Source organism: Dama dama, chromosome X (assembly GCF_033118175.1).
Source record: "Dama dama isolate Ldn47 chromosome X, ASM3311817v1, whole genome shotgun sequence".
In the NCBI taxonomy this organism is placed as follows: domain Eukaryota; kingdom Metazoa; phylum Chordata; class Mammalia; order Artiodactyla; family Cervidae; genus Dama; species Dama dama.
Genome location: NC_083714.1, coordinates 134,265,702 through 134,279,400, shown reverse-complemented (window position 1 = coordinate 134,279,400; position 13,699 = coordinate 134,265,702). Strand labels below are relative to the sequence as shown.

The window sequence follows — 13,699 nt, the reverse complement described above, 5'->3', positions numbered from 1 at the left end:
ACTGGAGAGGGCACCTACATCAATAATACGGTACATTCCCAGCAGCTACAGGTATTGTGCTCTGCTGGGCCAGAGCTCAGTATAAGAGTTCACACTATAAGTGTATTCAATGATGGCATTGTGGGAGAACAGTTTCCATGGTCGAAACATTTAGAAAACCTGAGACAGAGCAACCCAGGTTTCCTTTCTGCAGGATGTCTGAGTTTTTGATATGTTCACAAGCACTGAGGACCCCCAGGAGGGAGGTTGCTCGGTGCAAACATGCCCAACACACACAGTATGCTAGCCAAAGTCATGATCATGAATTCTGTTAAAGTATAGAAATGGGCACCTCAACTAAAGGCATCAAGGCATATCCAGAAGGGATTTCTCCTATAAAACAAGAAACCAGATATACTTTGCTCTCCAAATCCTAGAAATAATCGAGTGATGGATCCCCACTTGCTGAATTTGATAGTTTTACTGACCTTGAGACTCTCATCTTTGAGGATGGATAGTAAAAAACAAAACAAAAAAGGGTCCTTCTGTGGGTCAAAGGCACACAGAGATGACCACCACTTCTGTTAATGTCAAAAGAATGTCCCTCAAAAAGTTAAACACAGAATTACCATATGGCCCAGCAATTTCATGTACAGGTATATACCCAAAAATGTGAAAGCAGAGACTTGAACAGAAATTTATCCACCTATGACAGCATCATTCACAGAAGCCTAAGACATCATGCTAACTGAAATAAGCCAGAAACAGAAAAACAAATACTGTACGAGTCCATTCATATGAGGCATCCGGAGCAGCCAAATTCAGGGACAGACAGTAGGACAGGGGTTACCAGGGCCTGGGGGAGTGAGGAGTTGTGAGTTATTAAGGGGTACAGAGATTTTGTTCAGGATGATGAAGAAGTTCTGGAGATGGATAGTGGTGATAACTGCACAGCTGGGCAACTGCGTTTAATGTTACGGAAATGCACACTGAAAAATGGTTAAAATGGCAAATTTTATGTTACATACACTTTGCCATAATCAAAAAAACAAAAACAAAAGGCAATGTGGGTTTCCCTGGTGGCTCAGTGGTAAAGAATCTGCCTGTTAATGCAGGAGACGCGGGTTTGATCCCTGGTGCATGAAGAGCCTATATTCCGTGGAGCAACTAAGATGCTGAGCCACACTATCGAGCCTGTGCTCTGAGTCCGGGAGCTGCAGCAACTGAAGCTCGAGACCCATGCTCTCCGCAACAAGAGAAGCCACCACAATGAGCAGTCCATGCACTGCAACTAGAGAGTAGCTCCTACTCGCCACAACGAGAGAAAAGCACACAGCAACAAAGACCCAGCACAGCCAAAAATAAATAATTAATTTTAAAGCCAATGAGACGCTCCCCAGCCCTCGTGGCCTGCAGTGGTTCTCTCACAGCAGTGCCCACATGCGCCCTTGCAGGCTGATGGCTCTCCTGCAGCCCATCACCCAGGCACCGGTGACATATAAGCTCTGTTTTTGACCCACAAAGGATTACAGAAAACTGCACAAGGAGACGGGAAACATGATCCAAGCCAGCCTTGACTTGCTAAGACACAGGGGACGGGAAGTGCTTTAATTTCACATCTATGATCCCCCCAAACACACTTTAGGACAGTTCAGTAGTTCCCCTCTCCTACAAGCATTTTTCTAGAACAGCACCGTCTGATGGGACCTTCCTCGGGAAAACACTCTCCTCACTCTGTCTGTGGAGCACTCAAAATGTGGCAAATGCAAATGAGGAACTTTTATTTTATTGCATTTAAACTAACTTAAATGTAAAAAGCCATCTGTGGCTAGGGGCTAACATATCAGACAGCAACAAGGTTTTAGAAATTTTACAAAGAAGCCAAGTGACAGATTTGTATCTTTTTGGTGGAGACACCAAAATGTTGTATGAATGGCAGAGATTAGGAAGCCAGTGGAAGTTGGTGGTGGCGGGGTGAGGGGATGCATCTGTTTAAATCCATGAACCCATTTACTTGAGTTTTGTATACTGTTCGTCAAACCTAGGAGAATAACTTATTAGTTATGATGATGTATTGAAAAATAATTTATTCAAGACCAGGCCCAGGTCAACGAAAGGGGGTACCTAATTAAGCTGAAAATTCTAGGCAATCAGGATCCAGAACAAGAAAAGGTCATGTGCTCTTTGTGTGGCTCTGCAACTGAGAGCCCAAGATCTCTGCCTGAATAAACCATCACACCCAACCCGACAGAAGCAGTTCTGGTAGTAGATGAGGCTTGTTTTTTACACACACACCCCCCCACACACACACCACAGAGAAGCAAAGCCACTGCAAGCCAATTTTCAGAGCACCAGCAGGCAGGAGGCTACAGTTGTGCCTAATGGTCAAAGGGACATTTAACCATTCAGAGAAGAGTCTGTTCAACTTCATTTTCAGAAGAGAATGAACAGAAGTTGAGAAAATCGAGTGGTTCCCAGTGAAGTGGGCTTCTGAACAGCTTTTCTAAAAAAGATGCTGTGCTGAAGTCAACTCCGAGTGGTCAGAAAAGTCAAGGGAGCATTTTCAAAGGGCCCAGCTGCCACTTGTTTGAACAAGCCTGCTACCCTGCCCCCCTTCCAGCTGGGGAGCATTTGCTCTGCAGAAAACAGACCCCAGCAAAGAATGGACGGTAATAAAGCTAGCTCACCACCTCATCAGCACAGCGTGGCCAGCGCCTTAAGGAGACTCTCCATTTCCCTTCTCAGGTTCTTTTGGGGTTAGGGCAGGCATGGTGCTCCTGTCCGACTCGTGGAGAAACCAAGGCACAGGCTCCCAGGTAAACTACTGTCTCACATGCAATGTTTGTGAATGTCACCCAAGTGCTAGAGGCTTGTCACATAGCTTCTAAAGGTTAGGTAAGGAAAACAGCCAAGCAATAATCTGTTCTATACCTGAAGGAACTCGTGCCAACCACAAGTATGGATTTAAGGCTGGGTTCTTCTAGCACTTATTAGAGTGAGCTGAGGGTCCCATTCCAGCAATGGAGGAGATCCTGAAGCCAGGAACGCTTCAGAAAGAATAAAATACATCTGCCACACTGGTGGCACAGCACAGTTGTGATAAGTGTGCAAAAGAATACTGGGGAGGGGGGATACTTCCCTGGCTGTCCAGTCTTAAAGACTTCTCCTTCCAATGCAGAAGGTGCAGTGTTCAATCCCTGGTTGGGGAACTAAAACCCCACATGCCTCGTGGCCAAAAAACCAAAACATAAAACAGAAACCATATTGTAATAAATTCAATAAAGACTCTACAAATGGTCGACAAAAAAAAATCTTAAAAAAAAAAAAGAACACTGGGACATTTCCAAGAGATGCACCCCCACCCCCACTGTAACATCGATTTCCATTCTTGGCTGCAAAATGGAATCACCTGGGAAGCATTCAACAATCCTGAGGCCTCAGGTTCTGCTGTCATTGGTCTGGGCAACAGAAGTTTTAAAAGCTCCCCTAGGCGATTCTAATGTGGAGCCCGGGTTGGGGCCCCTAGAAGGGGGAGGGGGACTCGGCCTCGTCTGGGTCATAGGCTATTTCTTGGACCATCTGATGTTTAAGAAAACTGAAGAATAAAGAAATATAAATGTCAGGGGTCTCTGTTTTCTTATCTGTAAAAGGGTAACAATGCCCCCTACTCTCCCCTTCCCAAAAGGTAGGGCGGTACAGTCCGGGGGTGCTAGGATAGGGAGGGGCTGGTGCTATGGCAGCGCCAGTGCTAAGGAAAGTTGGGAGGAGTGGGGTGGGAGAGAAAGGGGGTCCCGCCTCACCTGCGTCGTAGAAGGCGTCGAGCACGGCCGTCTCCCCGAAGTCGAGCTCCCCGAAGGGTACGGAGGTGAGGTGGGCGCCCTCAGCCTCGCAGGCCCGCAGCAGGCACTGGCGCGCCCCCGCCTCGGGGCCGCCGGCCGCGCCGCCCTGGGGGCTCTCGCTGCGCACGTATACTGCCCGCAGAGCCCGCCGCGGCCCGCCCCCGCCCGCGCCCTCGCCCTCGCCTCCGACCCCCGCGCCCTCGGCCGCCCCCTCGGGCTCCGGCGGGCCCGGCGGCCCCGCCACGCCCTCGCCCACCGGCGGCAGCGGGCACTGTGGGGGCTCGGCCGCCGCCCCAACCGCCCCCGCCGGGGGCGCCCCGCCGCCGCTCTCCATGTGGCCGCCCGGCGCGCCCTTCCTGGTCCCACCTCGGCGCGAGTGGCCGGCGGCGGCGGCACCTGCTCCCGGGACGCGGGAAGGCAGTTGGGGGACCCAGCGCCCGCCGGTGGCCCCGCGACGGACAGGTGACGGCGGGGCCCCTGGGCCGCACGCGGAAGCTCCAGCCCCGCAGCCCCCGAGCGCCCTTTGAAGGCTCGGGCGGGAGGCGGGGGCGGGGAACGTCAGGGCCAGCGGAGGGCGGGGGAGGGCTGGGAAGGGCGGCGGGGCAGGAGCCCGCCGGGCGCCCCCTGCCGCCTCCCCCGGGCAGCGCTCTGAGAAGGGCGGATTCACGAACTGCAGGATTCTGTTGTTTATTGCCACCGCTTCAGCCTTCGGGGTCCCGATTTTTTTCCCTTGAAGCAATTTGAGGCTTTTCAAACAGAGTAAAAAAATCTCTTTAAAAGAACAGCATGTATATTATCTATGGTGAAACAGATCACCAGCCCAGGTGGGATGCATGAGACAAGTGCTCGGGCCTGGTGCACTGGGAAGACCCAGAGGAATCGGGTGGAGAGGGAGGTGGGAGGGGGGATCGGGATGGGGAATACGTGTAAATCTATGGCTGATTCATATCAATGTATGACAAAACCCACTGAAATGTTGTGAAGTAATTAGCCTCCAACTAATAAAAAAAAAAAAAGGAAAAAAAAAATCTCTTTCAAAGCGCCAGTTGGATGTCAATATTCAACTCCAAAGTAAATACAGAGCAGAATCGAGATGAGAAGATGCTTACTTAAAACACCTCTGATTTTGTACTCTGTCCCCAGTTGTCGAGAGCATGGCCCTTCTGAGCCCATGCCCTGGAGGCCGCTCGTCCTGACTCTCACTGTGGCCTGGACAAAAGCACCCTGATGCACCAGCATCAAATTCTGTTGGCCTGAAAAATAGACTCCAAGTAGCCTGCCTGCCAGATCTAAGAAATGCTGTGAACCCAAAGGGCTCTTTTCCTCTGGATCTTACCCACCTCACGATTTTAACCCCAAATATTAAAAAGTAATGAGCACTTCCCTGGCGGTCCTGTGGTTAGGAGTTCGCCTTCCAATGCAGGGGACGTGCATTGGAGCCAAGATCCCACATGCCTCGGACCGAAAAACCAAAACATAAAACAGAAGCAATGTTGTAAAACTCAGTAAAGACTTTAAAAATGATCTACATGGAAAAAAGATTAAAAAAAAAAATAAAACAGTAGTAGGACCACTGCGGGTAGTACTTGTATTTAAAAGATAGGATGCACTGATGCTGTCATAAGCTTTTGGGGTTTGGGGTTTTCTTTTTTGATTTGTAATAAGTTTTTTTTTTTTTAAGTTTTTCTGATGTAGACTATTTCTAGTCTTCATTGAATTTGTTACAGTATTGCTTCTGTTTTATGTTTTGGCTGTGAGGCATGTGGGATCTTAGCTTGCCAACCAGGGATTGAACCTTGCACCTCCTGCACTGGAAGGTGAAGCCTTAACCACTGAACCACCAGGGAAATCCCTTAATAACAGCTTTATTGAAATAAAATTCACAAACCATCCAATTAACCCATTTAAATGGTTTTTAGTTTGTTCTCAGAGTTGAGCAGCCATCACCATACTCAGTTTTAGAACATTTTCATCACACCCCCCAAAACCCAAGTACCCATTACCGGTCTCTCTCCACCTTCCCCAACACCCTTCAGCCCCAGGCAGCCACTAATCTACTTTCTGTCTCTGTAGATTTGGCTATTCTGGACATTTCACATAAATAGAGTCATACAACGTGTGGATAAAGCTTTTCATTTGCTTTGGGTGTATATCTAGGAATGGGATTTCTGGATCACATGGCAACTCCATGTCTAAGCTTTGGAGAAACTACCACTGCTTTTCAGTGTGGTTCCATGGTTTTATATTTCCATCAGCAGTGGACAAGAGTGCCAACTTCTCCACACTCTCACCAATACTTGTTATTGTCTTTTTGATTACAGTCGTCCTACTGGAAATGAAGTGATAGCCCACTGTGATTTGGATTTTCGTTTCTCTGAAAGACTAATGATGTTGAGCATTTTGTCATGTGCTTATCTTCTATTTGCATAATTTATTTGACAAAGAGTCCATTTGGACCCTTTGCCTTTTTAAAAAATAAGGTATTTGTCTTCATTATTGAGTTGCAAAAGCTCTTTATATATTATGGATACAAGTCCCTTATCAGATATGTGATTTGCAAATATTTTCTCCTCTTCTATGGGCTATGTTTTTATGTTCTTGACAGTGTCCTTTGCAGCATATCACAAGCCATTTTGACACAAGGAGAATAGGACTTATAAAATAACACCTTGCCTTTTCTTCATGTTTCAGTAATAATATAGTCCATTCCTCCACTTCACCCCCAACAGGGGTGCCAGCATAAATCTTTGGAGAAATCCTCATTCCTGGCCTGATAGAAATTAGCAATTTCACAAGTGACATCAGTGTGCACCCTCTTTTGTGGCCAATGAATGGAAAATGGGCTCCAAGGAAATCTATAAAAACACAAAACCAGAATTAGAAAGAGGAAAGCTAGAGAAAACTTTCAACATTTCTGTTCTAAGACTTTTTAAAAATATTATGCTATAAAAGGACACATTTTCTTTGCAATCTTGTAATGCATAATAATAGTAATTTTCCTAATGTGCCTGTTCATCTGAGATTATTTCAATGACTGGCACAGCCTTCAGAAGGGCAGAGATGCCCATTTCACAATTGCTTGCCAGTATCCTGCTGTTGTCACACTTCAATCTTCCCATGTTTCTTCCAGCTCTCACTGGGCCCTGATGACTAAGTGAGTCTCATAGGAGTTGTGAATTCTGGCTTGAATAATATCTTTCTTTAAATGCAACCCCTGTGGAGTAAAGGACCTGGCTAACAGGCACCTTCCCCACAGGTGGAACGCACAGCCCACCTTCTCATTGTCTCCAGTAATTTGAATGCTTGAAACGTACCCGAGTCCCTTCTCCTGATGTCCTTCCTACCTACCCTGCTCCAGCCCCACTGATGAGAAAACTGAAAAGTTCTGGATTAGTCTTTTCCATTTAGTTGAACAATTGTTCCCTTCTTACCTCTGCCTTGCCCCTTACTAAGCACGTACCCTGGAAAATACTTTGCCTCAATGGAGAGATGTCATTTGGACTGGAAAAATGGGGAGTTGAAGAATAGAGTCGAGACACTGTAGCTAAAGGTTAAATCTAGGTGTTTGTCTCATTTCCTCCATTTTATTTTAGACTGGTTATTCATACCAATAAAGAAAGCTGAGCACTTGTTGGTCCTTCATTGGACCGGAACCTGGTGGTCCAGAGTCAACGATGAGAGAGTGAAAGAAGGAAAGAGGCTAATATTCCCTGGGTTACGCAGCCAGCTTTCGCGCTTCAGGGAATCAGCCAGAAATAGAGAGAAAGAAAGAAAGAAAGAAAGAAAGACACGTGGACCCAAGCTCTGATGGAGCAAAGGTGTTTTAATCAACATGGTGTGGGTATATATACTGTCTTACAAGGTAGTTATTCTCAGCAAAGATAAAGATTAAAATTCCAGACGTATAAAACACAAGGTGATCCCTATTAAAGAGAGAAGAGGGTATTTATCACCATAATGAGAAACTAACAAAGGAAATGCCTGGATTCCTCAGCCCCGGGAAAGGCGTGCCTCTCCTCTTAATTCCTGAATAATAAGGACCATAGGATTCCTGACAGATCCAAAACAGCACACAGGAAGCCTCCTGTTAAATGCTTCCTGACAAGCACTGAAAAATCAATGCTTTTGAACTGTGGTGATGGAGAAGACTCTTGAGAGTCCCTTGGACTGCAAGGAGATCCAACCAGTCCATCCTAAAGGAGATCAGTCCTGAATATTCATTGGAAGGACTGATGGTGAAGATGAAACTCCAATACTTTGGCCACCTGATGCAAAGAACTGACTCATTTGAAAAGACCCTGATGCTCGGAATGATTGAAGGCAGGAGGAGAAGGGGACGACAGAGGATGAGATGGTTGGATGGCATCACCGACTCAATGGACATGAGTTTGGGTAAACTCTGGGAGTTGGTGATGGACAGGGAAGCCTGGCGTGCTGCAGTCTGTGGGGTCGCAAAGAGTCGGACACAACTGAGCGACTGAACTGAACTGATTCAAACCAATGATAGTCCTACTAGTTAGTTCCTTGACTCTAGAAAAAAAAAATTTAGTTACCATTTGAGTGGCAATCTTAATACTTTTCTCCTAAGAAAATACATGGTACCCGAGGGCCAAGTAAATAGTGACAAAGGGGAAACAAGCAGGTTGCACTGTATTATGTGTATTTGGAAAAACTCTAACATATGCAGTAATTCAACAAGAATTTATTGAGCATCTATTATGTGTCAGGCACTTTCCTTGGTGCAGAGTTTATCAGAGTGAACAAGACAGCCAAAGTCCCTGCCATTATGTTATAAATAGATAAAGAGATATGGCTATAGACAGATATACCTGTGTATAGATGCTATAAATGTTGTATGGACATAGATTATTATAATCTGCCATAAAGTACAAGAAAAACAGAATGGATGAAGCATTAAACATAGATTGTGTGTAAGATATTAGTTTATGAAATATAGGTGAAACAGCTTGTTTTAATTATACACCATGAGTGAACAAATGTGAGAAAATTGTGGACTTCATAAGATTTATTAAGAATAATAAGTTATTTCTCTTTAAAACATGCTGCAGATGGAACATATGATGGAACAAGAGTAGCACTTACAGACAGATAAGGATGGAAAGTCATTAGGTATGGAACATGAAATCTCTGAACTGACAGTCACCCCCTAAATCGACCACCCATTGGTGATACCAGGTACAGTCCCATCCTAGTCCTACCTGTGCCCTCCACCTTCTTGAACTTACAGAATATATTTATAATAACTGTTTTACTATACTTGTTTATGAACACTATCATCTGTTTTATTACTGGATCTTTTCCTATTGGTTGATTTTTCTCCTCATTCTGGGTCATGTTTTCCTGCTTCCTCACATGCCTGGTGATTTCTTATTCGATGCTACACACTGTGAATTTTACTTTAATGAATACTGTGTATTTTTATATTGCTATAAATATTCTATATATTCCTACATTCCTATATAGGAATATATAGACATTTTTATATTCCTATAAATATTCTTTTATATTTCCTGGGTTGGGAAGATCCTCTGGAGAAGGAAAAGGTTACCCACTCCAGTATTCTGGCCTGGAGAATTCCATGGACTGTATAGTCCATGGGGTCATAAAGAATTGGACATGACTGAACAACTTTCACTTTACTTTTACTTTCATAAATATTCTTGAGCTTTATCCTGGGACACGTTACTTGGAAAAACAGTTTGATACTTTTGAGACTTGTTTTTAAGCTTTAAGAGGGATCAGAGCAGCCTTTGGGGCTTCCCTGGTGGCTCAGAGGGTAAAGAATCCGCCTGCAATGCAGGAGACCTTGGTTCAATCCCTGGATTAGGAAGATCCCCTGGAGAAGGGAATGGCAACCCACTCCAGTATTCTTGCCTGGAGAATCCCATGGACAGAGGAGCCTGGTGGGCTACAGTCCATGGGGTCGCACAGAGTTGGATACAAATGAGTGGCTAACACACACACACGCAGACCTTAGACTGAGGCTAATTAATCCCCACTACCGAGGCAATGCCATTCCTAACTCTACACGATATCCTATGATTTATGAAGTTGTTCCATTCTGGTCAGTGGAAACAAACTATTTGGGTCCTATGGGACCTCCAAGGATTGTTCCCTCTCATCCATTCAGGTAATTCTTGCTGCAGCCTTGAATGTTTTCTTTACACCCAAGCTCTGGTCAGTACTCTACTGAAGATTCCAGATCTACACACCTCTAGAACTTGGTGCAGCTCTGTCCTCTCCAAAACTCAAACTGGAGCCTCCGTGGCCTCACTGGCACTCCAGCTGCATCAACTCAGGATTATCCCTAGGCTCCCCTAGACTTCCCTTTCTCTCTTCTATGGTCTAGAAACTCTCTCAGACCACTAAGCTGGGAAATTACTGGGAAATTCTATTGTTCCCCCTTCTCCAGGATCTCTGTCCTGTGTTCTGCTCCTTATGTGATTTTTTGCAACCTTTTTTCTAAAAAAGTCCAAAATTCTTTTAAAGGTGAGACTGAGAAAATTCTAACATTAGACTTCCCTGGTGGTCCAGTGGTTAAGAATCTGCCTGCCAACGCAGGGGACACGGGTTCTCCACACCTACTGAAGCCTGTGTGCCCCAGAGCCCATGCTCCGCAACAAGAGAAGCCACCCAATACATATCCTGTGCACTGCAACGAAGAGTAGCTACCACTCACTGCAACTAGAGAGAAGCCTGCGGACAGCAATGAGACCCAGTGCAACCAAAGTTAAATAAATATATATGTATTTTTTAAACATTAAAAAGAAAAGCATTTCTCCCTTCTCCACTCTGGGCCTGCTGCAGACTGCCCCCTTGCGGCAGGAAAAGAAGGCGCAGTGTTGGCTTCCCCACCTTCTACCCTGCCAGCCACCTCTCCAAGATGGAGGTGTAGGGAGACGCCCTGAGACAGCCCCACTCACGGGTTTCTCATCCTGGGAAAATCCATACCTTTCACTCCACGCTTGTCCTCTATGTCCTGAAAACTTCTTGGGCCATATGTAGCAAGCCATCTTTTGAGGCCTTTTCCTAGGCTCCTAGTGAAGAGTAGGCAATCCTCCAACACCCCCAATGGCAGGGAAGAACTCATCAGCACATCGATATCTCTCCAAAATACTCTTCTAATTTCCAATTCTCTTTTCTGGGACTCAGCCTCACTTTGAAAATGAGCATCTTGCTTCTGGTATAAGACCTTCTAGAACTCTCTCCTTTCTTCCATCAACTTTCTGCTACCAGAAACGTTCCAGATGATACCTGCTTCATCAGCCTAGGGCCTGGAGTGAGGAGGATGATAAAAGGAACCAAAGCCCTCATTTAACTTAAAATGGACATTGAAGAAGAACTTGAAAGAGATGAAGCTGTTAGCCATGCAGATGTGTACAGGAGGAGCACTGCAGGCAGAGGCAAGGGCCAGTGCAAAGGCCCTAAGGCATCCTGGCATGCTCAAGCAACAGCAAGGCCAGAATCTCTAGATATTTAGAATTCTGTCATTTCATTTTTTAAACAGATCTAGTTTCTAGAAAGTTCTCCCATATATTTAAATAAGATCTTTTCTTATAACTTCCACCCATTTACTCTAATTTAATTCTTCTTCCACATGGCAGCTAGGTACTGCTCTTGGGTCTTCTCCCCCCCTCCTACACCTTTCAGTCATTTCTCCATGATATAATTTCCAGGCTACTCACCACCTTGATGATTCTTTTATCATATACAAGAAATCCTTCAGAGATTGAGTGTAGCTTTTAACCAGTTTGTCCCAACGGTATACATCTTGCCAAACTATAGTATGCTCTCAAAACCAGGATATTGGCACCAAGACAGTCAAGATACAGAACAGTTTCATCACTACAAGGATCCCTCTTGTTGCCCTTTGACTGCCACAACCATCTCCCTCTCACCTCCCATCCCCAACTGCTGGCAGCCATTAATCTGATCTCCACTTCTATAATTCTGTCATTTCAAGAATGTTCTATAAATGGGACTATACAGTATATAACCTTGGGATTCATCCAAGTTGTTGCATCAGTAGTCCTTTCTATTTATTGCTGAGCACTATTCCATGGTAGAGATGTACCATGGTTTCTTTAATCATGCACCTTTTGAAGGACACCTGGGTTGTTTCCGGTCTTGGGCCATTACAAATAAAGCTGTGATGAATATTCATGTGTATGTTTTTGTGTGAACATAAGTTTTCATTTCTCTGGGATAAATGCCTAGGAGTGCAAATTCTGGGTCATATGGTAGTTGCCTGTTTAACTTTTTAAGAAACAGACAAATTGTCTTCCAGAATGACTACACCATTTTACATTCCCAGCAGCAAAGTACAAATAATTCAGTTTCTCCACATCCTTACTAGTATTTGGTATTGTCACTTTAAAAAATTGTAGCCATTTTGATAGGTGTGTAGTAAAATCTCATTGTGGTTTTAATATGCATTTTTCCAATGGGTAATGATGTTTAACACTTTTTCATGTGCTTTTCTGCCATTTATCTTTCTTGGTAAATGTTTATTCATATCTTGTGCCAATTTTATAATTGGAATGTTTGTTTTTTTATGGTTGAGTTTTGAATGCTCTCTATATATTCTAGATAGGAGTTGTTTTTCAGATATGTGGGTTGCAAATATTTCTCTACCCGTCTGTAGCTTGTTTTTTAATTCTCACAGGGTCTTTCACAAACAGCAAAAGCTTTTAATCTTTTTAAAAAATTCTTTTTCATATTCTTTTCAATTATGGTTTATTACAGGATATTTAACATAAGACCCTGTGCTGTAGGCTTTTCAGGTGGCACTAGTGGTAAAGAACCCGCCTGCCAATGCAGGAGAGGTAAGAGACACGGGTTTGATCCCCGAGTCGGGAAGATCCCCTGGAGGAGGGCATGGCAATCCACTCCTGTATTCTTGCCTGTGAAATCCCATGAACAAAGGAGCCTGGTGGGCTATGGTCCATAGCGTCGCACGCAGTCGGACACGACTGAAGTAACTTAGCACATGCGCACGTGCCATACAATAGGATCTTGTTTTCCATTCTATATATAATAGTTTGTATCCGCTAGTCCCAAGCTCCCAATCCAACACTCTCCCTCCCCACCTCCTCCTTGGCAAGTCTGTTCTCTATGTCTGTGAGTCTGTTTCTGCTCTGTAGATAAAAGCTTTTAATCTTGATGAGGCCTACTTTATCAGTTTTTTCATTTATGGATGGTGCTTTTGATTCCAAGTTAAAGAATTATTTCCCTAGACTGAGGGCTCAAAGATTTTCTCCCTTTTTTCCCCTAAAAGTTTCATAGCTTTACATTTAAAATCCATTTTTGAGTTAATTTTGATATAAGGTGTGAGGCTTAGATAAAGGTTCATTTTTTGCCTTTGGATGTTCAATTGATCCAGCACCATTTGATGAAGAGGATTTTTTCTTCATTGAATTGCTTTTACACTTCTGTGAAAAAACAGTTGGGCATATTTGTGTGCATCTATTTCTGGGTTCAATATTCTGCTCCACTGACCTACGTATCTATCGCTCCACCAATAAATACCACATTGCCTTGATTACTGAGCAGGCTATATAGCAGCCCTTACTGTGGGGTGGAGTGACTACTGTATAGCTCTACTACTGTATATAATATATATATACACATATACATATATACTCTATATACTACTGTATATAGTGACTACTGTACAATGAACTACTGCATAGTTATTTCTCTTTTCCAGGATTATTTTAGCTAAATTAGAACTTTTTTCTATATAAATTTCAGAATAAGCTTGTCTCTGTCTATAAAAACCTTGTTAGGCTTTTGACAGGAACTATATAAACCTATGGATTGATTTGAAAATATATTATGCTGAATCTTCCAATCTATGA

At 44.2% G+C, this 13,699-nt stretch overlaps 1 protein-coding gene across 1 annotated transcript in view; it reads right to left on the bottom strand.

The window, feature by feature from the left end:
• The window catches only part of MAP3K15 (mitogen-activated protein kinase kinase kinase 15), a 136,545-nt gene extending 132,393 nt beyond the window's left edge, over positions 1–4,152 (bottom strand). Inside the window, exon 1 of the mRNA XM_061137496.1 lies at positions 3,780–4,152. Within this exon, the coding sequence (XP_060993479.1) occupies positions 3,780–4,152 (373 nt within the window). The remainder of the gene's footprint in view (positions 1–3,779) is intronic.
• Between the last annotated feature and the right edge of the window lie 9,547 nt (positions 4,153–13,699).